Source organism: Emydura macquarii, unplaced genomic scaffold, assembly GCF_026122565.2.
Source record: "Emydura macquarii macquarii isolate MOO-44397 ecotype Brisbane River unplaced genomic scaffold, CSIRO-AGI_Emac_v2 contig_3220, whole genome shotgun sequence".
NCBI lineage: Eukaryota > Metazoa > Chordata > Testudines > Chelidae > Emydura > Emydura macquarii.
The window spans coordinates 10,195,964-10,223,795 of record NW_027133357.1 but is presented as its reverse complement, the minus strand read 5'-3'; the positions used below and the strand labels follow the sequence as shown (position 1 = coordinate 10,223,795).

Sequence of the window (27,832 nt, the reverse complement as noted above, 5' to 3'; positions counted from 1 at the left end):
CATGGAATTTTGCCCGGTGATTCCTCCTCCTGATCCAACTTGTGGTTGAACAAGAGCACGTTGTCTTCCCTGAGCAGCCCCAGTGACACCTGACTCACTCCGCTTGTGTGGGGGAAGCAGGGTAACCGATGATTGAGTTCACGTGTGGGCTGATAGGGGCTGCCCTGTCAGGCTCTGCACTGCCAGTTCTGCGGGGGCATCGCAAAAAGCAGCAGCATCTCCTACTGCCAGCCTAAAAATAGTTGTTCTGGGAAGCGGCGCTCAGCCGCTCCTATCTGTGACCTTAGAGGAGGCACAGCCTGATCAACCCTGTGGCGCACACAATGTTTCAGAGGGCATTGCTGCTGCTCCGCCCCACCCCCTGCTCTGCCACATGTGCTCTGGTCCTGACCCTGAGCCATTTAACAAAGTCCTCAGCAGGGATGCAAAGCTCCCTGGCTCAGGAGCGGAGAATGATCGCTTGACTAGGCTGCTCAAATGCATGGGCTTTTAGCGCCATACGGCGCCCCACGTAGGAGCCAAGAGGATTTCGCTCACGTTGGAGAAGGGCAGCAGAGACCTGGTTCTTGTCCCACCTCTGCCGTGGGGTTGCGGTGTAAGTAGGTGGGGGGCAAGGGCTGCATGTGACTGACCTGCTCCAGTATTCACATCTGTAAAATGGGGCTAACCCTTGCCTATCTCACAGGTACGCTGGAAGGCTGAGGATGCTCCTATATTGCTAAGGCACCTATGGAAAATCCCCCTCGACTGAGGTCGGTAAAGTGCTTGGGCACGCTGTGAGGAAAGCGGTACATGCTTCAGACCCCCAAGTGCTACCAGATTGATCCATATCCATTGTAGGTACTTGTATGGCCCCATTACCATAGTGCCTGAGCATCCGCGTCTGCAGGGAATGCTAGCAACAGCCCATGTGAGGCAGGGAAGTCATGTCTCCGGTGCGAGACCAAGTGACTTGCAGTTGGTCCCATAGGAAGCCTGTGGCTGAGAAGGGAATAAAACCTCGCCTTCAGTCCCAGACTACTGCGCGAACCACCGAACAGTTCTTCCTCTGCGTGGGTTAAAAACAGGAGAGACAAATCCAGTCCCGAGCTTGTACCGGTGTGATTCTGGGAAGGGCAGTGACGAGGCTGGATTGGCATGCCAGTGGGCCAGTGACCGGGTTCATTACCCTGCCCTGCTGAGAACCTGGCAGAGGAACTGTCCTCGCTGACGCCCAGTGTCCCAACGCTGACGGTAAATGGCTGAAATAATGGAAAACCAAACAAGGCGATGGAAGCCCTTCCCAAGGGAAGGCGTTAGTAATGCAGCTAGAAAGCTGTGTGTCTGCAATAAGTTTTAAGTGCGCGGTGTTCCTTGTGATAGATGGGAGCACACATCTGGCCAGCTTTTGGCATCTCTGCCAGTCTAGAGCTGTGTGGATGGCAGTGCAACGTGGGAGATCTGCACAGCCCATCACAGATAAGGCCTTAGTGGGTATCATGAGCGCAGCAGGGGCGGAGGTGGTGAATGTGTTCATTGTAGGAACAGGCTATGGCAGCCTTTCTAGAGAGCATGGCAATGCCGGTGCCATTGCAGCTGTATGCCCAGCTTTTATTGCTATTAATTTGTGTTACCATGGCACCCGGAAGCCCTAGCTATGGACTAGGACACACACCCCCCCACCCCACACACACACTAGGCACTGTACAAACACAACAAAAAGCAGTCCCTGCTACAAAGAGCTTCCGTCTGATATTCGACAGGAGACCACAGGTAGGTACAGCTGGGTGGGGGCAGTGCCAGCATACAGTGAGTCCGCTTTACGTTCAGGCTTGGTTTTGACTCGTGCTCAGGGCCGGAGTGCCCCAGTTTTTGAGATGCCAGTGTGTGCCACCCCGGGAAGGGAAAAGAGTCCTGTTCGTGTCCCCAACGTCCTGCCGATAGTGGGGCAACTCGTGGGCTTCTCTGTAGGGTTGCGTAAGGGCAGCTGCATAATATACATGTTGCTGGGATGGCCCATAGGCCTTACCTCCAAGAGATTGAGACACCACGTCGCCATCCGGATCTGTTCCAAGGGCAGACAGGAGCAAGGCTATGTAGGGAGCAAAGAAGCAGGTAGTCTGTACCAGAGCTTTTCGCTCAATGCTCGTGAAAATAAAGCTTCGACCCTTTGCGGTTTTTTATAGTCGTCAGTCTTTCGGCTGTGATCTCGGTGGGTTTTTTTCCCATCCTGCCTTAGGAAGGCAGCTGCTCTGCTTTCGGGCTCTTTACCCTGCAATTACTCTTCCTCTCTTTCCTGAACAGCCCTTCATTTTTAGCTCTGTCTCTAGCACAAGGAGACTGGCTTTGCTGCGGAGGTGATGTAGGCAGCATGTCCCCTAGCAATGCAGGTTGCAGAGTGAGCGAGGGGAGGCTTTCTCCCTCAGCAGGATCAATCAGTCTGTCCTCCTCAGGCAGAAGCCTAGAGCACATGATGCTGTCTTTTTGGGGGGTTGGTGGAGGAGGAATGTAGGGGAAATTTTTGCAGCATGACGTTTGTGTTTGCACCCCACACGCCGAGGAGATGGTCTTGTGGGTGGGGCACTGGACTGGAGACCTGGCTTCAATTCCCGGCTCTGCCAAACATTTCAAGTGACTGTCTGCACCACAGTGTCCACATCTGTAAAATGTCCTGTCTATTTGGAGTGTGAGCTTTTCAGGGCAGGAGCCTTCTCTTACGAGCTGTCTATGCAGCACCTAGCAAAGTGGGGCTGTGATCTCAGCTGGGGCCCACAGATGCGGCAAATGAAAAATCGGAATAACACTGCAGGGTCCAAGAGCATGTTTGTTCTAGTTTTGTCTGTTCACTGGCCAAGCTGAGTCAAAAAGTCAAACTGTGTAAATAATGGAATAGCTTTCATGAAATTCCCTTCTGAAGTGAAGTCCTACAGTGAAGTTCTCCTATAACTGACTCTGTAACCTGTCTGTGTCCGTCCATGAGAGCAGGACCTATTGGTCTCATTGGAGAGACACAACGGTAGCTCGGTGCTCGAATCCTGCCCCTGCCCTTAGTGCTGCAGTAGGAGGTGCAGGGTGACTCCAGTCACAGCTGTAGGAAAGGGCACATCAGCACAGAGCCTCTCCAGCACTTGTGTCCACTTTGCGAAGAGCTTGGGGTTACCTTGGTCTTGAAACAGGGATGGAACAGAGCCGCAGCTTGGGGTGTGTCCAGCGCATTTGGGGCTAGGGAATTGCAGGTATTGCCAGTTCTGTTTCAACTGCCATAGATGTACTTCTAAAGGAAGGAGCGCTGGAAATCAAGCTCTTCTACAGTCTGGCTGGTATTGTATTGTAGTGCCTTGTAACCCCCATCATAGAGTAGGAACCCACTGGGCTAGGTGCTGTTCAAACAGAACAAGAAGACCATCCTTGCCCCAGAGGGAGGAGGGTGTGTGTGTGAGAAATACAATACATATACTCTTTTATATAGTCTATATGATTGTACAATACACTCCTTTTGTCTTGCAGCACTGGGACGTATTCACAAATGTGACTGAAGTATTTATCCTGGTTCCTGCGCTGCTGGGGCTAAAGGGGAATCTAGAGATGACTCTGGCATCTCGTCTTTCTACAGCTGTGAGTATCCAAGAAGGGGAGGGAAATTCTACGTCTGCTTGTGTTTGTCTGTGGAGAGGAGGGGGCAGAAGAGAGCTATTGGGGGTGGGAGGGGCTGCCACATAGCTCCTGCCCGTGGAGTCCTTTGTACCTTCCACTGAAGGTGGCTTAAATCATGGTGGCTTAAATGGCTGGTGGATTTGCCTGGCTATAGACACTTCATTATGCAGCTGCTTTGAACTGGACCGTTGTGGGTCTGCCGGTCTCGAAAGCTCCCCCAGTTCCCTCTCTCTGCTGTGCTGTGCCCGCTCTCTGCCGACCAACGCCAGTCCGTTCATTAGGCTTGCTCTCCAAGGCCGGGAGCTCGCTGTGCTTCTCAGTGAGTTGTCAGTATCACACCGTAGTGAGTGTTCCCGAAGCCGACATAAATATTACCCTCTCCCTTCCGGCTCACTCTAGAGGCTCTCCTTTCCTTCACTCCATCATGTCAGAGCAGTCGAGCTATTTCCTGTCTCTTGTTCTCTTTCCCTGAGCTATCTTCGTGGGCGTCTAGTGTCCCGGACTCCAGCTTGCACAGATACGGCACCTGCCCTGCTTCAGTTAGCAGGGTGCTGAGTCATGAGAGAGAAGAGGAATCCTTTTTCAGGGTGAGTGGGTGGTTGAAGAGAAGAGCCTGATCTTAAGCTTTTCCCATACACAAGGGGCCTTCGGCATCAAGTCAGATGAGCAGTCAGCAAAAGAGGCACCTGTCACAGTTCAGGGCAATTACATCTGTATGGTCCAGCGAGGGCGCACACTGGCCGCTGCCTTGCTTGGCTGGAGACATGCATCTCACTCCCTTCTGACCAGGGTATCTTCAGGGTGAACAATTTCCTGCCTTCACTGTGTTATTCCCAGTGCAAGACAGATTGCCTAAGCCGACCCCTGTGCTTTCTCGTTAGAGACTAATAACAGAGCAACTGACCACAGTTAAGCTACTACACAGCGCTTGCCGTGAAAGCTTATTTTTTCTTAGGGTAAAAACGCTACACAGAAAACCTATTAACAACCATAAAAGAACCTACACATATGCTAATCCCAGCAATCGTCTGACACGTGGCCTCTGGCAGTCGATAGCCCTTTAACCCCAGAAAGGGGTCTCTTCTATGCGCACAAGTTTCTAACAGCTTGACTCACAACTAGCACCCCCATGTAAAGTTTAATCTATCTTTTATACAGTTCAGGGGTCTTTGATCTGGAGTTTGCAGGAGCAGTAATCAGCAGACAGTGGGTTTTTCTCCCCAGGGCATAGTTGAAAAAGGCCTCTCTAGCACCTCCTGTGAAGTCCATTTCACACAATTGTCCCAAACTTTTTTTTTTTTTTATGTTCCTAACATTTCCCCAGGGTTTACATTAGTCAGCCTCTTGGAAAAGTTACATGCAATCAGACAATAACACATAAGCAATTGCACTTTTAATACAATGGGCCCTAGAGGTCTTAAACTTAATTCGATAAAGTTAGTCCAGGATATTGCAGGAAATTGCCCTCTGTCACAGTGGCCGCTTTGTCAAGAGCTTGGCAATTCAGGAAGGTGTTATGAATATTACTTGAGCAGAAAGACTGATTCACGTCTTTAAGCCTGGTTTACAGCTCTCACCTGCCCTGAGTGCTGCTCTGCCTAGAGGCATGGCTGGGTCCAGGGGAGTTCTTATCTCCAGAGTTTAAGGGGATCTGACCTGTTCTTCAGGAAGCTAAGTACAGAAACGCCTCAGAAGCAGGCAATGCCGTTTTAAAACCTGCCAGTGAAAGCCTGCAGATAGCAGCGGCTGCAGCGCTTTGAGAAAATCCTACTTCAGAGGCAAGAGTGGAGGCAAGTTCTCCTGTGCAGTGAATCCTGCGGAGATCATTGGGCATCCTGACGGAAGCCTATGGAAGTCAATCGATGGGCAAGATGGGGCATTGCCCCTGTGTGAGGGTAATGGCCAGATATGTACAGTAGTGAGCTTCCCAACTGAGACGGGGGCAAGAGCTCCCGGCTGCTAAGACAGGACTGTGCAAAGTGCCTGAATGCCAGGTGAGCGTGGTTATAACTGAACTAGTGTGCCCATGTTTCCTGAAGGGAAAACAGGAGAATCCCCCAAACCCTCCCTTCCCATCCCCACCATGAGGCTGGTGTTGCTGCTCCTTCCACCCCTCCCAAGCGAGACTGGCGGTGCCGCTCACCAGCGCCCTGCCTTCCCCACCCTTTCTGTCCCCCCCCGTCCCCCTCCCCGCATGTTCCTCCGCTCCCAGCTGGGGTTGCACCGCACTTCTTTTGTCAAAACTAGGCATTTGTCCCATTTGCTCTGCTGATCAGTTGGCAAGAGCAAACGGGACAAATGCCCAGTTTTGACAAAAATGTCAGGACGGCCGGGACCGGGCTTAAAAAAGGGACTGTCCTGGCCAAAACGGGATGTACGGTCACCCTAAGCTGACCTGCCTCTCGCCTCGTTGCATCCCTGCAGCTGAGCGGTGCAGGAGGACTGGAACCCTTTCCTGTTAGGGATTGGAAGTTCTCCCCCCTTTCCATAAGGCTCATTCTTCCAGGCCGTGACAAAAGGCGACTGTTCAATGCTGCCATGCCTCGCAGCACCCCCCCACAATGGGTCGCGAGCTGTGATTCTTAAAGCACCAGCTGCAGCTAAACTCTTAACTCTCTGTGCCCACTGAACGGCCGCATTCAGAGGTGCAGCCTTCGAAGCGCACAGCCCAGACTGGTCTTCATAGCACAGAAGAGCAGGAAACTCTGCTCAGAAACTGCTGACTTTGGAAGAGTGAGCAGTTTCCTCTCCTGGCTGGGTTGGCTCAGTCCAGCCAAGCAGGAAGCATGCAGCCCCCCACTGCGTTGCTGAGATCAGAGCTTAGCCCTTCGGGCACAAAGGCAGAGTGGCACCGCTTCCTCCATCCCTCTCCTTCCCACCAGTGGTGCTGGCACAACCGGGGCCTTGGCTGGGAACCAAGACAACCCTTGCTGTGCAGAAAGTTGCCGGAATGCCAAACTTTCTATCTCCCTCTGTGTCCACAGCAGGGTCACGAGTCAACCAGCCCAGAGAGCGCGCTGACCCGGCCTATCTGCCTCCCTCAGACGGTCCGTGCCTCAGCGCCACACTGCATGTGCCAGCTGGGTCTCCTGCTGCTGCCTGCTGACATGCCACGGCCTTGATCTCACTAGTGTGGAGAAACTAGCTTGGGCTTCTGGCCCATAAAGGGATCAGTTATAGGGTGGTGCATGGTGCGCGGGATGACACACTGCCTCTGAAACTGCTGAACTCCCTTCCTTTTGGCCTTCTCGGGGTCCCTTCTGCATACTTGTGTTATAGGATCATATGACCCATTTGGGTTGCTTTCCCCTCCATCCTCATCTTGTTCCTTCCATGGCGTAGGAACCCACCCCCCTATCAAATGGCGGCAGAAAGCCTTTCTCTGAGAAATAGCTTGGGACAGGGTCACTGCGCTCTCTCTGCAGGACGCCAGGCTGGAATGGCGTCCCCAGGCTGCAGATTTCTCATTAATGCTGCATGCATTAAGGCTCCCCAGACCGTTCCTTTCACAATTAGGAAGCAAAACTTTCCTGTTAGGGGATTAGAATCTTGTTGCCACTGACTACAGCCAGGCTGTGTTAATTCTAACCTCCTTGCAGGATGGCAGGAATTTCAGATCCAGCTTCATATTGAGTTAAAACACCTGTGGGGTATGTGCTGAATGTCCCTGTCGTTGCCTTTTTCCTCTGTTGAGCTGGCCAGACTGCAGAAATTCCTGAGAATGCTCCTTAACCCAGGCTCCCTTAGTGTCGGAAGGTCTATTTTCGGATATGGATGCACTTCCTTCCTGAACAGAATGGTCCTGTGTCCTACTCTTACGCCACGTGCCCTGATAATGGGAGACATGGGGATAGATTTCCAATGAGGCACAAGACTTGTTCAAAACCATAGGTCGAAATCCCTATGACGCCTTGTGCAAGAGGAGGGTTGTTATCTGGGCATCCTGGCCACATTCCAACTGGGGCACCTCTTCTGTTTTACTAAATTGACCCTGTCTACTCGGTTGGCCACATTGTTTTTCTTCCCTTCCTGTCCTAAACAGGTTTAGCATTGTCATGCTCCACCCCAGAAATGGCTGCATTTCCGCAGTGGATGAAGTGATTTGTCAGAGCCTCTGCAATCTCTTGGTTTGGAAGGTGCTATGGAAATGTACAAGCAGTGGCAGGGACTGCGCAGTAGGGAAAGCATGCAGATTTGAGATGTTGATTTCTCTCTGGCCCAGAAACTGCCACCATATCCTTTCTAACTGTTAAGGGCCTTGCTTGTTTTTTGGGGAACCCTTTACACACTGTACTGCTGGATCTGCGCAGGTTCATGGCTTGAGCCAGGAGCTAGCAGTCAGGATACCCGGGTTCTGTTTCTGACACTCAGTCACTGTGACCTTTGGCTTGTCACTTCCCCTCTCTGTGAATCCATTTCTGTTACTAAATTGGGCCTAACAATCCTTATTTTGCCTCCCTGGGGAATGCTGTGATACTTCATGTCTCCCAACCGCATAGAGGTCTGAAAGGGACTGCTCAAGAGATGTGCTGGCTGCCACTGAACGACGACGACGGCAGGGCCGTGTGCAGTGACTCTGCTACAACATTGCAAAACAGCAAAGTTGTCTGCTGCTAGATGAGAGCAACTTCCAGTCTGTTCTTTTTAAGCTGATTAGCGTCTCTTGCAGCCATCCTGGTGCCAAAACAACCCCACCTGCTGTGGCTGCTACTCACCACGCACCCGGCTTCCACAGGGCATTAGCTTTTGTTTACATAAATGTATGTAAAAGGAAAAACTGTCGTTGTCACTTTGACCTGCCTTCCTTATCACAGCTGAGGTGTTACCCACACACTCTAGGATACCCCTCCTTTTCCCAGTCCATAGGGCTCCAGGCATAACCTGGTTAATTTAGGCACCTCCACCCTTTCCCAATCCATAGGACTCAAAGGTGAAAGACACCTACCCTTACGCAATTCCTAGGGCTTAGGGCCACTTCATAGTGCTTGGGGTAAAACTAACCTGGTTAATTTAAGTACCCACACTCTTTCTCAATTCATAGGGCTCCGGATGTATTCTTCTGTGGGTTTTCAGGACCGTTTACCAGTGAAAGAGCCTTACACAGTAATACCCTTAACTTCTCTTTATGAACAATTACCAAACGTAATACACATGCTAAGCACACAGTGCTATGCTCACTAATCCTGATCAGGCAGGCGGACTTTCCCTGTGGGCCGGGCAAGGTCAGTCTCGTCTGGGTTCTGGTTGCTCCACGCCACGGTCGTGCAGAGGATGCAGCTCTGATCTTGGGCCGTGTCTTGGAGGTGAATTCTTCTTCTTCTTTCAGGTCCTTACTACTTCTTTTTCTCTAACTGGTTTCCCTCTTGTTTCCCTATAGCGAAATTTGAGTCCTGCTTAACTATATGTTAACCAATCATTTTACTAAAATATTACAAAATTCTTGGACCAATCCTAACATATTGTGAAATAATTCTCTAAGCAATCATACCTGCCACCTTAATCTATTTCAATTTTGCACACTTGGTTAGGTAGCAGACAGAAACAATTGAAGAATCTGACAGAAACCATACCAATAAACAAACAAACAGAGAATTGGGTACCATAAAACAATAAAAGGTGTAGATTTTACAGCCACAACTATTGAAAAGTGATTCCTTGCCAGACAGAATGCTATCAATTAAAGTTTTCTTTAAACATCTTAAGATCTGGTTCTTCATCTGGTGGTGGTAGATACCATTAGGACAGTAACCCCTTCTTAACTGCCCGATATTACATTGTTTGATGTAATTTAGATGGAAATATGAAGGTGTGACCAAATGCTTCTTAGTTTATAGCTGCTGTCTGGCCTAATATGGCTGCTACTGCTTAGCCAAGAAAACAAGGCCTCAGATCTTACATAGGGTGTGCTCTGATAGCAGAACTAAGGTGTGGAACACTTTGGCCAACTGTGGGAACAGCATGACTTAGATGAGTGTGAGCCACCATTGGTAGTGAGCTGTGGTGTTCTGCGCTTCACTGGGAGATCATCTGCGGTGTCTAAAACCCCATTCCAGCCTGTGCTAAAGGGGAAATGGAGGAGGTCCTGCTGCCATCCCAGATTCGTTAGCAAAGTCTTTGTAGACCCTGATTTCCAGAGCATTTGGCAAACCCTGAATCCTTGCTCCACCCATATGGCATATGTGTTAACCCTGCTTCTGCAGCTAGGAGAACGGAGGCGATTAAGGGGCCTGGCGTATGGGCTTAGAAATTGAGCCTTCCTGCCATCCTGTCCTGTGTTTGGAGCAGTAGACCAAAACTGCTGGTAACCAGCTTCCTCCTTCGCTGATCGGGTAGGTCTTGGGTGCAGGATTCTCTTCTCTCTGCCAGAATTGAGGACCTTGGGAACCCCTAAAGCAATATAGGAAGCCCTCTTCACTCTGCAGCTCATTTCCCGTCTCAGCTGGGGTGGGAGGTGAGTGGCCACCTTGCTAGTATCCACATCCTGCTGCTGCGTTCCTGCAGCACAGCTGACGTGGGGCAGTTGGGAATGTCACAGAATGGCGACTGGATGTTGGTTTTTTTCGTCTATTGAGCCAGCATCGCAGGGGGCTTGGGTCTAGGAGGAATCATTCTCCCCTGTCCCACAACAAATGTACAGCCACTACAAGCAAGTTCAGAGTGCTAGATGTCTGAGTGGGGTTCAGTCTTAACTAATACCAGGGTCTCTTCTTACAGGCTAATATTGGGCAAATGGACTCAGCCAAGGAACTCTGGAGGATGATAACGGGGAACATGGCTCTGATTCAGGTAAGCTCGGGGGGATATGGGCCTGGCTGTGGGGGAGGTAGCAGTGACTATGGAAGGAGGGTTTAAATACTGATACTGAATGTCTGGTTGAAAAGCAAATGGTGATTTCTTGCCCCATGATGAATCCTACCTAAAAAGATAAGTTGCTGTCTCGTCTTCCTAGAAATGAATCTGGGAGGGCCTGGGATGGTGCTTTTTCTCTCTTCCCACTCTGGGTCTAGTTTAACCTCCAGTGTGCGTTTGCTAGGTTCAAGCTACAGTGGTTGGTTTCCTGGCTTCGATGGCTGCAGTGATATTTGGCTGGATCCCAGATGGGCACTTCAGCATTGGCCATGCCATCCTGCTGTGTGCCAGCAGCGTCGCCACCGCCTTCATTGCCTCGCTCGTGCTGGGTAAGACGTAAACCCTTGTCACGCACCTTCAGTCTGAGCGGCAGTGCTGGGGGGCTTACACTCTTTCTTCCTCCTCTGGGCCTAGGAATGATAATGATTGGAGTCATCATCGGATCCAGAAAGATGGGGATCAACCCAGATAACGTGGCCACACCAATTGCTGCCAGCCTGGGGGACCTCATCACCTTGGCGCTGCTTTCAGGGATCAGCTGGGGCCTCTACATAGAGCTGGGTAAGACATAAGAGATGCTTTCCATCTCCCCTCCTAACATGCGCCGTAGCCCTCTGTTCTAGCTGTTTACGAGGCTCTGTATCATGTCTGGTCTTGAGGTTGATCAGATCTCTTAGTGAGGCGTATTCAGAGATGACTGAGGGGGAGGGGAGAGAAATGTAATGGATCTGCATAGACCACACAGGTCTGGAGAGGCGTGGTGGGGCCCTGGGTGCACCCTCCCTGTCAGATAGGCAAGGGGGGCTTTTTAGCAAGGGCCAGAAGCTATAGGGCATCACTGGGTGAAGGCTTCGGAGGTTCTGTCTGTTTCCAGTGCACCCGGCACTTTGAAACTCTCACTGAGGCCTTGTCTGCGCTACATAGATAAACCGACCTGTGTTAGGTCGACTGACAGCCACAGCAGTAATTGCTGTGGTGACCAATGTCCACGCGGCCCTCCTTGGGTCAGTGGTGTGCGTCTGCGCCAGGAGCAATTCCACCGACCTGAGAGGGGCAGTGTGGAGAGCCCGGTCTCTCAGCTCCCCTGGCAGCTCCCTGCTGGGAGCTTGGCTGTCCCACGGGCACCTGGCAGGCTGCCTTCCCACTTCCCTTTCCCTCCAGGAGCCAGGGGAAGCCACGCAGAGCTTCTCCCCCTCCCCACTCCCAGCTGGGGCTTCTCGCCCTGCTCCCAGTCCAGCTGCTCAGCTCTCGGGGACGGGGGAAGGTGGGCTTTAGCTGTCCAGCTTTCTTGTCATGACACAATGGTGGGAAGGCTTCTTGACATGTTGCTTCTTTTTTTTTTTTTTTTCCAGAGGACAAAGCGTACGTGAATCCTTTGGTGTGCGCCTTCTTCGTAGCGCTGCTGCCCCTCTGGGTTGTCATTGCCAAGAGGAATCCAGTAACCCGGGAGGTGCTGTACTCGGGCTGGGAGCCGGTCATCATTGCCATGGCTATTAGCAGGTAGGAAGGCATGAAATCACCAAGAGGAAGGGACACCCTGGCTTCCCTTCCAGCTCTCACCCGAGTGGTGCACACTGTGCATAAGAAACGGGGCAGGGGGCTGGAACCGAACCCCTTCCAATGTTAAAGTTCAGATGTACGGTCCAGGCCCCTCCCTAGTAACAGAGCAGAATTGCACAGCCCTCCAGCAGAAGGAGGCTAACTCTGCTTCTTAGCCTGTGCGGCCTGCTCCTATGGAGCTGAGAGCAGAATTTCTCCTGCTGTCTGTCAAAGGGATTTTAATGTGCACAAAACAAGTGTCTCCTAAAACAGAGCCCACAAGTACCTTGTCTGTTTGCTGTCATCTTATCAGCTAGGAGCTCCAACTGGGATCTGGGCCCACCAGTCTGGCCAAGCTACAAACCCATAGTGAGACAGCCCTTGTCCCAAAGAGTGGAGGAAAGAAAGTATTGGCATCCCTGTTCTACAGGTGGGCAGCTGAGGCACAGAGAGATCTAGTGACTTGCCCAGGATCACATAGGGAGTCTGTGGCACAGCCAGGAAATAAACCCAGACCTCCTGAGTCCCAGTCGAGTGCCTTCACCACAAGAGCCGTCTCTCTGGGAAGAGACTGCCTCAGACGGGTTTGTTCTAACAAAAGGCTCTTTGTGTACTGTGGACACGAGGATTTACAACCTCTGTTCTTTTTGGGGCGTTACATCCAAAAACTTACCACCCAGGTGGTGTGACGTGTGCCAAAGCGCAACATGCGTCATGTGAAAGCGGCTCCTATACAACCCTGCAGCTCCTGCCAAAACTGTCTTCTTGTGTGTCTATGACACACTAGTAACACTTTTCCCTCTGTGCTCTGATATTATGCCTCAGCTTTTAAGAGGCCCCAGAGCCGTGTGCAGCTACTTCCGTTGCACAACTGGGTATCTAGCTACCTGTGACATCGCAGTAACCAGCTGCACAAACAGCGGGCACTGCTCCTGCCTAAATTAGATCCTCGTAATCCATTGGGAGTCTTTGGATCTCTTGAGTGGTCGTTTTCTCTTAGGCATCAACTTCTTCAATGTCTTCCCTTGCAGTGTTGGAGGGTTAATATTGGACAAAACTGTGTCGGATCCAAACTTCGCTGGGATGGCCGTCTTCACGCCGGTGATTAATGGTGAGTTCCCTCTTGCTCTGCCAATGCACCTCTCAGCAGTTCCTGCCGGACAGTGGGTGGAATCATCAAAAGCACCCAAGTCCCATTTTCCAAAAATCTGTAGACTTAAATCTGTAGATGCTGATGGGCCTAGATTTCCTAGGCCTGAGACAGGGTGTTATAGCAGCTCTGTCATATGGCTGCTCCCCCTAGTGATAGATTAACATGGGGGAAGCATCTCAAGTGGTCTGCCCTTGAGTTGATACTTCAGTGAAGATGCACCCCTGGGCTCCTATGCACTTAAGCATCTAAATATTTTATCCAGTCTGACGCCTCTTGCCTGTTCCTTGAGCTTGGGTCTGAAAGTTTCAGTGCCTCAAACTCCCTCGCCAATAGAACTGTGGATCTTCTCATCCGTATGTCTCACGCATTTTAAAAAATCCTATTAATCTCTTGGCCTTGTGGCAATGAGTTCCACAGGTTACGTGCTGTGCTGAAAACAAAATTCTTAGCTCTTTTCAATTGACTAGAGTGACTGTGTCCTTGTGTCCCACACACTGCGCTCAAGGCTCTCCAGTAATGCAGTTGCATCGGGGTAACCGGAGGTTATAACGCAGTATGCTTTCTCTTTGCATCCTGCAAAAGTGGAATGGGGGTCAGAAATGCTGTCTTAGGGCTGACAGCTTGATCTGTAACTGAACCAGTTGCAGCTGCTTTCTGACAACACACGGAAAGAATTCTGCTTGCGCGGAGCCCGAGAGGACTTGTTCGCCTGCTGGGCTGAGTGTTCCAGAGGCATGAGAAGGGTCGAAGTTCGAAGGTCAATCGAGCCCAACGTGGCTCCTGAAGACGCAAGTGCACCTGAGTTGTGCAGGAGGGGAGTTACCCTCCCGCTCTCACTGCTCCCCTTCTGCCCTGCAGGTGTCGGCGGCAATCTGGTGGCTGTCCAGGCTAGTCGCATCTCCACTTACCTCCACATGAGCGGAGTGCCCGGCGAGAGCTCCGAGATGGCGCCGCGCAAATGCCCGAGCCCCTGCAGCAGTTTCTTTAGCTCAGGTATCTGTTCCGTTCGTCGGTGGCTGGGACGCTTCCTCTATTAGCCAGTGCCGTGCCCTGGGGCTTTCCTAGCTAGGGGACTTCCAGTTCACTGCACTGGGGACTTGACGTGGTTTGACGATTCCCTGGCTCAGCTTGACCTTGGGGAGGTCCACTAAGCAGGAAGAAAGGGAAACCAGAGCTGATGGGAGGCAGAGAGACAGGCGCTGGCCTGGCCTGTGCTCTTGCTTACAGAGACAGTGTGAGTGTCGGTGTTGTTTCCGTGGGGGGGGGGCTTCCCCGCTGGTTGGGAGAACCAGGCCGCCTTTGCGGCAAGTGTGCCTCTGACTCCCCAACATTGTAAAGACGAGTTCCCCTTCTGCCTTTTAAATCCTCACCAGCTGCATTTGGGCTGCAGAAGCTTGCCTCAGGGCTTCCAGAGGCTTGGCCTGGCCTGGCCCGGATAACTGCAGCTGCAGGAAAGGTTCCTGTTAGTAGAGGCTGTGTAATGTTTTCATTATTTAGTGGCAGACCCGGATGTTTCAAGTAAGGATGGATGTGGGGGTGGGAGGGGACCATGGCAGAGGCAGGGGGCTGTTTAGGGAGAGCAGGAGGGAGGCACTTATCATAGAAGATGAGGGTTGGAAGGGAGGTCAGGGAATCATCTAATCCAACCCTCAGTTCAAAGCAGGACCAACCCCAACTAACTCTCTCCCCGTGTTTCCTACCACAGCAGAGTGCAAACAGGAAAGGGAGCTGCTGCTCCGCTCTTGCCCACTGGAGAAATCTGAAGCCCTTAGCTATGGGCTGAGAAGCTGCTGCTGGCTGACAGGGCTGTCCCCCTGGGGATCAGCTGCTCCCTTCACCTCCTTGGCTCTGGGGTGGTGAGAAATGTAAATGTCCCAGCTGTGTGGGCTGTGGCCGCTCCAGGCCAGGAGCTGGAAAGCTGTCTGTAGTGCTCTCTGCCCCCTCTCCTTTGCAGAGCCAGTCTAATGAGGTTCCCAAATGCCCCCTCCTCCGGCTAGGTGGCTGAGCCTATGCACCCATTAGAAACCCACTTGCCAGCCCCCGCAGCCAGCAGCAGGACTAGCAGCCCCGGGACCAGAGGGGTGCTCAAAGCCCTTCATGTGGGTAAATAGCTCCTCGTTACCCAGCTGCTGGGATGAACCAGGAGAGAGCAGCTCCTGGCTAGCTGTGGCCGAGAAAAGAGACCTGTTGAATCCTCATCTCCTTATGTCTCTCCCACAAGGCTGATCAGTTTTATTTTCAGCGTGACAGTCAGTGGGTCCCTGGTGCATTTCAGTTGCTCCTGATGGAAATCGGAGGAAGTGGTTGTACATACCTCTACTTCTCAATCAGAAAACAAAAATGTTCTCTTTCTTGAAGTAGTCTCTACCACTGGGACTGTGTTTTGTTTTGTTCTTTTGTACACTTTTTGGAGGGCTCTTAATCCTACCAGGTTGTAAATCTTGGAACAGGTCTCTTTACTAACTTCCTTAATATTTGAGTCTGCCCTTGAAATGATATTGTTTATAGGGCAAATTTTCTTAATAACATTTAAGACAGTTTCCTATTATATTTTCATTAAGGCACGGTTAAGAGTCGTACAATTGGATCACTATAGATACATACTCAGGATTCCTATATTACGTTACAGGACTGAATAATTTCTAGAGGCTAAAACAGGCTTTTAGATCAGTTGTTTGTAAATGCAAGTTCAATTTTTAAATTGTTTTTATGTTTTGAATCTTTCCATCTTTAGAACCTTGAATTGAAGTTTTTCATTTGTGCTGAAGAAATATCATTGTATAAACAGATTACAATGTTTAAGACTTTATTTTTAATTATTGAATAACTTAATAGGAAAAGAAAACACATTGCCATTGGAAAAAGTGATAATATTTTTATATACTGGAAATAGACCTTCAGTTGTGTCAGAGCTGATAGGAAACCCATGTTGGCCAATGTGTTGTAATATTTTCTTTCCAATTATCACTTTACAAGCTTTTGGTCTTTTTTTTTTTTTTTTTTTTTTTTTTTAAAGCTAGTGCCAAAACAAATTTGTTCTCTAATTTGTGAGTTATTCCATGTTTTGAAGAATGTTTGAGGGGAAACTCAACCACTTTAGCCTTCATAACCTTTTAATGAGAAATGAGATAAACACACCAAGAGTGAAAGTTTGCTTGCTTATAATTTTCCAGAAGTTACTTTTTTATTTTTATTTATATTATATGGGTGTTTGAGAGGGATCGCTGTGACGTTGTAAGGACAGTGATATTGAGCAAATGCTGCATGAATTTTATTTTCCAGTTAAAGTTCTTGTATGAAGGTTCCAAAATTGATAGAGGAAAGTTAAATGCGAAGTAATGCACATTGGAAAACATAATCCCAACTATCCATACAAAATGATGGGGTCTAAATTAGCTGTTCCTACTCAAGAAAGAGATCTTAGAGTCATTGTGGGTAGTTGTCTGAAAACATCTGCTTAATGTGCAGCGGCAGTCAAAAATAGTTAAGAATGTTAGGAGCCATTAGGAAAGGGATCGATAACAAGACAGAAAATATCACAATGCCTCTATAGAAATCCACGGTATGCTCACATCTTGAATATTGTGTGCAGACCTGGTCGCCCCATCTCAAAAAAAGAGGTATTGGAATTGGAAAAGGTACAAAGAAGGGCAACAAAAATGACTAGGTATATGGAGAGATTAAAAAGACTTGGACTTTTCAGCTCGGAAAAGAGACGACAAATTGGGGATATGATACAGGTCTATAAAATCTTGGCTGGTGTGGAGAAAGTGAATAAGGAAATGTTATTTACTCCTTCACGTAACACAAGAGCTAAGGGTCACCTGTAATGAAGTTAGTAGGCAGCAAGTTTAGAACAAACAAAAGGAAGTATTTCTTCACACAACGCACAGTCAACCTGTGGAACTGGTTACCAGGGGATCTTGTGAAGGCCAAAATTATAACAGGGTTAAAAAAGATTTAGATAAATTAATGGAGGATGGGTCCATCAGTGGCTATTAGCCAGGATGGACACTGATGCAAAACCATGCTCTGAGTATCCCTAGACTCTGTTTGCCGCAAGCTGGGAATGAACGACAGGAGATGGATCACTTAATGATGACCTGTTCTGTTCATTCCCTCTGGAGCGCCTGGCATTGGCCACTGTCGGAAGACAGGATACTGGGCTAGATGGACCATTGGTCTGACTAAGTGTGGCTGTTCTTTTGATATCTCAAATTTTGGGATTAGGAATATCTTGCTGTATTATCTCTTGATTGTTCTAAACTTACATATAAACTTAAAATATGGCTTTAATTGTATTTGTGCATATTTCTGTCTTTCCTTATATAGGAATTAGATACAGTGCTCTTGTCAGCTAATTTCTAAGTTACTATCTGCCAAAAAACCTGCAGTTTTCAGGTGCCTAAGTAGACCCTGGAATCAAGGTTAAAGTGGCTCTTCCCCCTGTCCCCCCCCCGAAATCTGAAATGGTACCCCTGCCCCGCCAGCCTGTAGCCAGAGAGCAGACGGGCCTGGCCTCTGAGGGCAGGGCAGCCCCCAGAAGCGTGGCTGGACGGCACTGAGCAGGGTGCGTTACGTTCTTGTGTGTCAGCATCGTCTGTTACGCCATGCGGGTAGGTAGGTGTCCAGTCCAGCTGTGGTGGCCAGAGGGTTGGAAAAATGACCCCCAACAGGGGGCAGGTACAGACCTTGGGAGCACCAACTGCCTTGCTTGAGTTGCTCTTTTGAATTCCCCTCAGTGAATTCAGCTTCCCTGTGGATTATTGAAAGGCGTGTCCTGAGCCCCTGCCGAAAGGCACCATTGCTATAGCCGTGGGGTTTTGTGTAGAGCCTCTTCCTTCGCCAGTCCCTTTTGACCCTGTCGGTGCGAGGAGCAGACGTGCATTCTCTCTCCCAGATCCCAGTGCAGATGGGCCATTGACTCTTCGTCAGCTGGGCTCTCTAAGCCAGTGTTCGGCGCACCGACACATTTCTGTTACCCTCCTTTCACTTAGCGCATAGGTGCATGGATCCGGTATGCTGTGCAACGTGATTGACTAAACCCTAGCCTGCTCTTTAGTGGACACATCCATGTTGGTACCCAGGGGGCTGGCCACAGAGTTGGATTATCTGTTTAAATCCTGAGCTCCGTCCTCTCCATTTCCCTCCAGACGTGAATTCCCGCTCTGCCCGCGTGCTCTTTCTGTTAGTGGTTCCTGGGCACTTGGTATTCCTCTACACCATCAGCTCCATGCAGGGCGGGCACACCACGCTCACCCTGATCTTCATCGTCTTCTACATGACAGCTGCACTTCTCCAGGTAAGAGCTGGCTTTCCCTGACCGGTCTCCTGTGCGTGAATCACGGCCTGGATTGTGATGGCCGTGCCAGAATAACCGGCACTAAAGCACCACCTGCAGTAGAAAACGGGCTCGCTGCTGCCCTGGGTCACCCTCCAATGCTCATTTATAGTAGCGGAGAAATAGGTTTCAGCACCAGTTCAGTGGGACCCGTTGGCAGCCACTCCTTAGTGTGGACAGGCCTCCGAAGTGGGGTGGAGTGAGGCACCTTCTCCTAAGTAAGGGGAATCTGCATGGTGCAGGGCTACAAGTACAGATGACGTGATTTTTTTTTTTTTTTTTTTTGCATCTGGAACAAATACAAAATATCCCTTTGTTTGTATTCAGCATAATGCCTAGTCGTGCTCCAGGACCCCATTGTGGTACGCCTGTCTAGGCACAGCAGAAAGACTGTCCCGGCTCCAGGGAGCTTACACAAAATACCCCTCCCCGTTGAGTAGGGACAGAGCGTGAAACGGGCATCTCCTGGCCCCGATCTAGCGCTCCCCTCGCATCCCAAATGCCCGTCAGAGGCCAGACAAGTTCGGGGTGCCCAGTGACCGCAGCGTGCTCCTTACTGTACCAAACGCTCCCCTGCGCACACAGCAGGGCGGGGAGGAGCAAGGGAGAGCCCTGCGTGGTGGACGTCAGTCACCCCTCCTAATACGTGACGGGGAGATGTTTGGATACTAGGGTGATGAGGGCAGCCGAAGAACCTGTGTAGCTGGAACGGTCAGGTGGGGCTGGCTGGTTGAGGGTCCCTCTCTAAAGTCCTTGTCTGTTGTTGTATCCCTCCCGATAGTGTGCCTTCCCTGCGGGGAACCCACTGCCTTACGAATGGTGGTGAAAGGGGTAGAATTAAAATCCCCGTCTAACAGCAGCGCCTTTTAAACCGAGGCATGGCTGTCTGCTTCAGTGAGCCTGTGAAGATGAGAGCATCAGACTCTCTTCTGTGCCCAGCGTTCCCTGCTGCTGTCAGTAGCTTTACAGCCTACGCTTGGCTTTTCAAATCTTCAGGAGCAGGAAATTTGCTTCCTTGGTTGTAAAGAGCCATGAGCGCCGAGTGGGGCTGTGTCAGCATTCAGACTGCCTGGCAGAGGAAACAGTATGAAGTGTGCAGCGTCCCACGTGGCTCTTCTTCCCTTAGCTGGGCCTGTCCCACACTGGAGAAGTCTGGCTGCCCTGCCAGAGCTGGGCTCCCAGACACCTCTCATATTCTGTGTCAAGTAATGATCAGTGCTTGAGGGGAGGTGTGCGCGCTTGGGGATGTGCGGTAGGATTTTGGCTTTGCAGGGGACTTGGGCAGCCAAAACATGCCCTCTGCCTGCCTGTGTAGGAGGGGAAGGGAGACCATGGCCAAGGAGTTGTCCTCCTAAACACAGCCACCTCCTGGTGCTTGTGAAAGTTGTTGCTGGTTTTAACCTCCCCCTAAAATCAACAACCGAGCATCCAGAAGACAGAAAAACAGCGCGTGCTACTGATCTAAATCGTGAACCCCAGCTGTGTGCTGGACTCTCGCCAAGAAGCTTCCACTAGCAACCGCTTTCTAAAGTCCCTAGCACTCTGCCCCCTGCAGAAAGCTAGCTGGGCTGTGGGAAACTGCAGGGCGTGAGCAGAGTGGCAGCTCACAGGTAACAAAATGGATTTTACTGAAGGAAGTGGCCTCGACCTAATCCTTCCAACTCTCACTCTGCTCACAAGTGTAACAGCGAAAACCTGTCCATGGCTTGAAATGTCTGCATCTGATCTGCTGCTAGATGGATTTATGAGCATTTCTTCTGGCTTTGCTTAGGACTCTGTGTGGACCACTGACATGGGATATCCTCAGGGTTATCCTAGAGCAACCGTGAGAACCTGACAATCTGGGGATTCACGTCACTGCTAGGAGACCGCTGTCCTGCCCCCAGGAAGCCAGGACTCTGCTGCTCCAACTGTGTTCCCCTTTCGCTGGGCTTTCTGCTCACTTCTGAGCACCCCATTGTGAACTTTGGATTGGATCCTGCCTCCACCTCCCTGGCTCTGCATCCACGTGCCCCTCTCCCCTTTTGGTTAGAGTTGGGACCTGAGCTGCAAAACTTGGATCTGAGTCAGACTTTCATCCTTTTGGAGGCTGTGAGGCCACATGCAGTGAGCTTCCTCAGACACCTAAATTACGCTGGTGGTGACGCATGGGGCACAGAGCAGCAAAGACAAGTTTTCAAAGGCACAAAGGGGAATTTGAGACTCTGCTCCCTAAATAGTCACTTGCAGGCACCTCTCTGCCCATCAAATCTCCTGTTTTCCCTTGCTCGAGGATGTTCCTCTTAACACCCAGCCCCACCCCTTATTGCTTTATGAGCTATTCCTTAGGCTTGAATGGGTTTGATGGGGGCTTCAGTCAGGCTGCTGAAAATCAAACGCCAGAATTCGGATGCACTTTAAGAGCCCAGGTGGAAAGCTTTGTCCTGAGGAATAAAGGGGTGTGAAGGTCTGGACGAGTAGCTAACATGGCTCTTTCCTCTTGTCTGTCTTCCAGGTTCTCATTCTTCTCTACATTGCTGACTGGATGGTGCATTGGATGTGGGGCAGGGGCCTGGATCCCGACAACTTTTCCATCCCTTACTTGACGGCGCTGGGTGACCTGCTTGGGACGGGTCTCTTGGCTCTCAGCTTCCACATTCTCTGGCTCATTGGAGACCGGGACACGGATGTGGGAGACTAGCTCTCCCCATCATTCACTTTTTCCACCTTTCATTGACTTGCCCCCTTCCCTTCCCTTTGTCTCTCTTGGGACTTCAGCTTTGATACTGGATTCTCATTATTTTCAATGGGAATTTTATGTGGTTTCTATTTCAAGCCAAGTTTGTACAGAAAAATCTAGTTTTAGGAAGGACAAAAAAAAAGTGTGTAAGAGACAATCACCAAGTGCAATTTCATAGCAGTAGCATCTGAACCCAGGTTATATTGGGGACATTGATGGATCAGTCGGATCATAAAGGAAGCCCATGTCCACACCTGTCACTCAAGGCGGAGGGTCATCTTTTGGTTCATAAGCATTCAGTGTTCAAGATACGATTCAGGTTTGTTTTAATTGTAGACTAAACAGTGGTTTGGGAACTAGCTTGTGTGGGCCGAGAAGATCCCTAGTAAACATCCACTCCAACCCCCATATGCTTTTCAGGAGTGCTCACCCTGTTTGTTTGAGGCTTTAAAACATAACTCTAAAGTTGCTGGATTTTTAATGGCATGTAGGTCTTTAGTTTTCCCTTTAAAAAAAATAAAAAATCTTAAATGCATTCCTAATTACGAAACACAGACCTGTGTACCCTTGTAGTGGCTCTTATTTTCTGATCCTGGGTCAACTTCCATATCTCGCACACAGGCTCCTTAAACCAGTTCTGTCTTTCTCCTTCCCAGCTTTCCCCCAGGAGCTGGGAACAAGTGAGAAGCGATACTCAATGTGTTCGTGAAGGATTTTGATTTTCTTCTCCTAAGTGAGGCTGGATTTCCAGATGGGATTGTTGACACCCAGCACATTGGCTAGCTGCACAAGTATGGCCGTCTTGACTCCCATGGCAAGGAGTGATTTTCTGGGAAGACCATCCCACCTTACCCTGACTGGGGGCTACGCAAGTCAACAACAGCCCAGCCAAGTACATCTGTAATGACCAGAGATAGGCCCATGCTGCAAAATTCCAGTCTGGAATTGGCGCGGCGCTTTCCCAGCAGTTAGAGACCTGGTTTAAGGACAGGCATGCTGACGGATTTGAAACTGAAAGGAGAGTTCTGTCATGGACTGATGGGGGGAACTAATACCAAAAAATACAGGAACTTACAGAGATGTCTAAACCAAATCAAATCACATTTAGTGTCTTGCACGCTGGGAAGCTAAGTGCAGAGGGGCCACTGTCTAAAGGTATTTGTAGAAGAATCGTTTCCTGTTGCATACTCTTTGCAGGACTCCTTTTTTACAGCCTTAACTGTTCACGGTATTTGGGAGGGAGACCAGGCTTTTAAGGAAAGGTTGCCGTAAATCACAGAATTGCAGTTCTTAATAGTGTGCTGTCTCAGGCCCTGCGCTAGTAGGGAGCATGTTTCCAGAGGGTTTTCATTTCTATGTTAGAAGGCCTCAGAACTGCTTTTTTTCAAATGTCACTTGTGGTTGTAGCTCTTCACCCCAGTGACTTCTCATTAATCTAACTTGTCAGGGCTTCTGTTGAAATTTTGCTGCACTGGCGTCTCAAAATTTCTTGGAGACCTCTTCCTTAACTTCTCCCATACCTCAGCATTAACAGAGCTGGAAAACGGTTCACCTGCTTCCATGCTCAGTGCTGAGGGATACATTTGAGATTTCCCCCCTTAGCACTTAAGCTTTTAGTAGATCCACTCCTAGTATTTTACATGTCACATCACTGCTCAGTTCCCTAACTAAAGAATTGTGACCATGAAAGAGACCAACCTTAGATCAACCTTTTGAAGGCCTGGCTTGACAAAGCCCTAGCTAGGATGATTTAGTTGGAGTTGATCCTGCTTTGAGCAGGGGGTTGGACTACATGGTCTCCTGATATCTCTTCCAACCCTAATCGTCTATGATTCTGTGAAACCCTGCATGGTCTCAGCTGCATAACTGAGGGACGTAGAGGCGATTGTTTTAAGAGCCATCGTGCTACTTGGGTGATGTACCTAAATTTTTACAAGGTTTAGAGAAGGGAGGATGGGCGGGGAGGGTAAGAACTTAATTTACATTTAAACTTAAAAAAGCTTTGAAGGACAACTTCTTTTTTATTTTTCACCAGTTGCACTCGAATGCATGTGTACTTTAGATCTGGCTGCAAATGAAGAGACTATTGGTTTACTCTTTGTATGAAAATTAGAAAAGACTGTCTGAAATATTTATAGTTGATGTAACTAAATTGACAAATGTCAACTTGATGGGTTTAAATTATATTTGGTAAAATAAAGATGGCATTTATTTATGTGGATTGTGCTCTACATTGTTTCTTCAGGCCATCATTTCTGAATGCTCCTTTCCCTGTCTGTTAGTTTAAAACTGTCCTCCTGAACTAGGGAGCTGTTCTTTCCACTAAAGGGGCCTGATTTTGTTCACACCCATACCAGTTCTACCCTGAGATAGCTGCAGTGGAGATACTTATGCTTTTTGTAAACAGGGAATGAGGGAAAAATTCAGTTCATAGGCTATTGCTATCCAAGGTTACAGGTTTGATGCTGATATGTACAGTCTTGTCTGATTAAGAATTGGCCATTGAATAACACTAGTGTATCCTCTCATGCAGCATAGAACTACAATACATCACTTCTAGTATGAATTAGTTCTGAGGCAAACTAACTCTGGTTTTTAACAGAGTTAACAGCAGAACGGTGCAGCTGTGGAAAAGTACCCAGCGGAAGCTTGCCCAGTCACACAAAGCACCCTCCATAGCGATACAAGTGTTGCACGTTGGGTTGGGCATGCGCAAAATACCTGAAAGTTGGGGAAATCGAGGCTGAATGTCGAGGAAGATTCCCCCTGCTAGGGAGACTTGTTAGAGCGGCGTAGACTCCCAAGTGAAGTGGTGGGAACCCCGTAATCTAAGACACTTCAAACCAGGTGCCATTCTAGAAAATGTAGGGAACAGCTTTGTGTGGGTAGGACTGGACAATCCATTTTAGTTTCCTAACACTCCTCATTCCATGCAACTCTCCAAAGAAAGAGACTGAATCGCAAAATGTGCTGTGCTCCCTTGCTTGGACAGCGGTAGTGGGAATTTAAAGTTAAATACTTTCAACGTGCTGTGGCCTAATCATGTGAAAGCCTGAGTGATACAAGGCTTCCCTGCATCACTGCGTTTGCGGAGGAGAGGAAAGTGAGGCTACAGATTGACAGCTTGGAGCTGCAGGCTAGCAGAGGGAGGACTGGGACAATTCTGTTGCAGTTTCTATAGCAGAGTCCGTCCTGAAGGATCCCAAAGAACTTGCACCACTGCTTCACATTCAGCTACCACAGGGCTGACGGGAGATACCCAGCCAGCACACAGAGGGCATCTTGGTGAGGGGTGTCATGACAAGCTCCTGCTCTTACTGACTCTGCTCTCTAATAGTTACGTAATGCAGACAGAATGCCAGGTGAAAGGCTGCTGCAGGATTCAATCTGACAAGCTGCTGACTAGGGAGGGAGCTGCCAGACACCCTGTTTGAGCAAGGTCCCATACAGTAAACTCTGGCTCCTTTCCCCTATTTCAGAAGGGAGACACATGCAGCTGCCCCAGCTTGCACCAGAGAGAGAGCCATAGCTGACGGAAACATTTCCACATTTTAAATAGAAAAGGCTTCCAGAAAATGGGAACTTTCACCCCAAAAAGCTCGCTTTTTAAAGATTTGCAGGGGTTGTTGGAAAACACATTTGGGGGAGGGAGTAGTCTCAGTTGGGGATGTGTGTGCATGTGCTAGACAGCTTACCGATCAGCTTTAAGGCCAACCTTTTGGTTCAAGGATTATAGATGTGAAGCAGGAAGCACTGACAACCACTTAGCCACTTTGCTTTCCCTGTGGAAGGGTCACCAAGTGGACAGCCAGGAAGCTGATGTCTATTCTGGGTTGGTCAAAGGTTGCTCTCCAGTCCTTGTTTATACAAATGGGTTTGCATGAATGGCTTATTCATTCAGCACATCTGGCTTAATAATTGATTTGGAACACGGTACGTTTTCTGAATTAATAACACCTCGCCTAGTGCATTGTGCTCAAACGTATGTCAAGTGCAGCAGCCACTTGATTAAAGGTCTTTCTCTAGGCCATTGCAGGCTCATCTTGACTCTCGCTAAAGCTCTCTAGCAACTCAGGTGGTTGTAATGAGCAATGGAATACATGTACAAATTTGTATTCAGAGCAAGCAGCCCATGTCGAACGAAAAAGACCGATTGCAGTCCACCAGCATCTACCCATCCCAGCTGCAGCTCTGCGTCTGGATGGAGCCGTGTAAACTGAGCATGAGTTCTAGGCAGAGAATGCAGTAGTTTGTTCGGCAGCATGATGTGTGCCAGAACCCTTGCTGTTTTTGTAATCACAAGCTCTGATGGCAGGCCATCTCTGTTAACATGTATCTCCTCTTCTCCCCTAACCTGTTGGTCAAGGACTGTGCCACCTACAAGCTGCAGACTTATTTTTAAAAGACCATGGGCCATTTATTATCCTGTATGGATGTGCTTTTTGACTGCTTCCCTAAGCAAGGGTCACCTTGTGTTTTCTGAAGCCAACCCAAGCTGTCTCACTGCCCTAAGGACAGGTGAAAACCAGTGACATCTCATTTACTCTCGAAATCCCTCTTCTCTCAAGCTATGTCCTGTTGCCATGAGTCAGACACGTAACAACAAGCTGTGTGCCACTGTCATTCTGGGTTATACATTTTACAGAAAAAGCAGAAACAGGCTTTTGCAGGTGAGAAGTAATTTTATGTTGCAAGCTGCCCTTTCATTGGCTGTACCTCTCACCGTGCTTCCTCTAACAAACAGCCCACTATGAATACATGCCAAAGAGGGCTCTTGCTCATGTCTGTTTATTCATGGGAATCTGTGGGAGCATTTCTTACTGGCTGTTTTTTCAGGCAGAACCGTGCTTTTTGGTCCCTCTTGCCACCTCTGAGCGTTCAAAAATCCTGGGTGAAACCCTGCCCCTGAGTCTCACTCCTAAAAATCATGAGACTTTTTGTTTGTTTGTTTTTGTTTTAATGTTGGGTTATTTTTATTTGCCTTTTAGTTTCTGAGCCATTAGGGCGTTTTCTAATTTTTCTCTACAACTGCAAGGGGCTACAGCTTGAGATTTCATTTTTGTAAAAAAAAAAATTTCCAATGAGAGTCTGTGATCATGAGACTTCAGATGCTGGGGCCAAATATCTCGAGAGCTGGTAGTGCTGTGAGCTGCTTCCATCTTGCTCATTCCACCTGGACTCACTCTCCATGTTGTTCCTAGTGAATTTAATGTTAGAACAGAGGGTCAGATACCTGACTGGAAGCTGGATCAAGCCAGGTCTGACCTACGGGACCAAAGACTCCGAACTTGCAAGGTTATTTCTTCTTTAAAATAAAATTTAAAAAATCAAAATTTCTTAGTCCCTGACTCATTTTCTAGGTGAACTTTTTTCATGTTTATTTCTTCAATTCACCCTTTGTTTTTAATCGTGATTTCACGTTTAGAGTGTGATAGTGCCTACAGGAAGGCCCTTACTGTTATACATAAACATGCAATAAATAACCATCCCTGCCCCGAACACTGTACAATCTCTGTTTATGCTTAATCCTAATTAAAACTGAAATTCCTAGTCTGTGCCAATTTGAAACTTTGTAGCCAGAATGAAACAGTTCCTCTTGCTTTAAATGAACAGGCCCTTACCACCTGATCTGAAGGAGAATCTCTGTTAGCAGTATAAGGTCTATGATTGCATTCTACCCAGCATAAGGGCAGTGGCAGTAGTTAATTACAATGTGCACTTACAAAGCATCTTTCTTCTGGCAATTTCCATATGTTTTGTAGCTCTTAATCAAACCTCACTTCATCCCATGGGTGTCAGTAAGCAATATTGGACTCATTGAGCACTGTCTGCGTACACCTACAGAACCTCCGGTGCTCACAGTCTATTCTGGCTATAGCTAATACAATTCAGACGCATGATACACAGGCTGCAGATACTTTCAGAGGAGTACATTCATTCATTAATCGAGATGGTTGGAAAATATGGGAGGGGAAAATCGCTACCTTTTTTATCCACATTTGAAATGTCTAAAACATTTTTTCATCAAAAACGAGAAATTCAGAAAAGTTTTGATCAGATACCAAACTGGAAGAAAAGCAGCGTGAATTATTTGAGACTTTGGGGTGGGGCGGGGGGTTGATAAATTTATCTTTCTTTATATTTGAAATTTCAGTGACAAAAAAAGTTGGGAAAAAAAATCATAATTTGCAAAATGTCAACCTGTTTTAATAACTGAAATTAAAAAAAAAAAAAAAAAAAAAGTCCATGGGGTAGCAGGGAGACACATCATCATGCCTTTGTGGAATAAATGAATTTAAGCAAAGCGCTGAATGAAAAAGTCATTACATAACAATAGTTACCTCGTAGACAGTGCTTTTCATCTGTAGATCTCAAAGCACTTCACAAAGGAGGTCAGTGTCATTATCCCCTTTGTACAGATGGGGAAACTGAGGCGGGGGGGGGGGGAAGCGCCTTGTCCAAGGTTGCTCAGCAGGATATTGGTAAGGCAGGAAAAAGAGCGCCTGAGTCTATCTGGTGCTCTGTCCTCTAGGCTACACCCGGGCGGCAGCAGCAGCAGGGGTGAGATTAGATCCAATCAGTCTTGCCCCCCCTGCTC

The 27,832-nt window shown here is 48.8% G+C and overlaps 1 protein-coding gene across 4 annotated transcripts in view; it reads left to right on the top strand.

Annotated features, from left to right (window-relative positions):
• Positions 1 to 23,449, top strand: part of SLC41A1 (solute carrier family 41 member 1) — a 32,572-nt gene extending 9,123 nt beyond the window's left edge. Inside the window, exons 3-12 of one of the 4 annotated variants that reach the window (XR_010916933.1) lie at positions 3,487 to 3,594; positions 10,348 to 10,419; positions 10,667 to 10,811; positions 10,897 to 11,043; positions 11,835 to 11,982; positions 13,053 to 13,132; positions 14,033 to 14,167; positions 18,328 to 18,476; positions 21,010 to 21,553; positions 21,891 to 23,449. Coding sequence is in view for 3 of the 4 variants with exons in the window: in XM_067531831.1 (XP_067387932.1) it covers positions 3,487 to 3,594; positions 10,348 to 10,419; positions 10,667 to 10,811; positions 10,897 to 11,043; positions 11,835 to 11,982; positions 13,053 to 13,132; positions 14,033 to 14,167; positions 18,328 to 18,476; positions 21,010 to 21,195 (1,170 nt within the window). In the remaining variant the exon portion in view is untranslated. Of the gene's footprint in view, positions 1 to 415; positions 837 to 1,732; positions 1,753 to 3,486; positions 3,595 to 10,347; positions 10,420 to 10,666; positions 10,812 to 10,896; positions 11,044 to 11,834; positions 11,983 to 13,052; positions 13,133 to 14,032; positions 14,168 to 18,327; positions 18,477 to 21,009 lie in introns of those variants that run through there. The other 3 variants (XM_067531832.1, XM_067531833.1, XM_067531831.1) reach the window with 3 other exon arrangements.
• Positions 23,450 to 27,832: the final 4,383 nt, after the last annotated feature.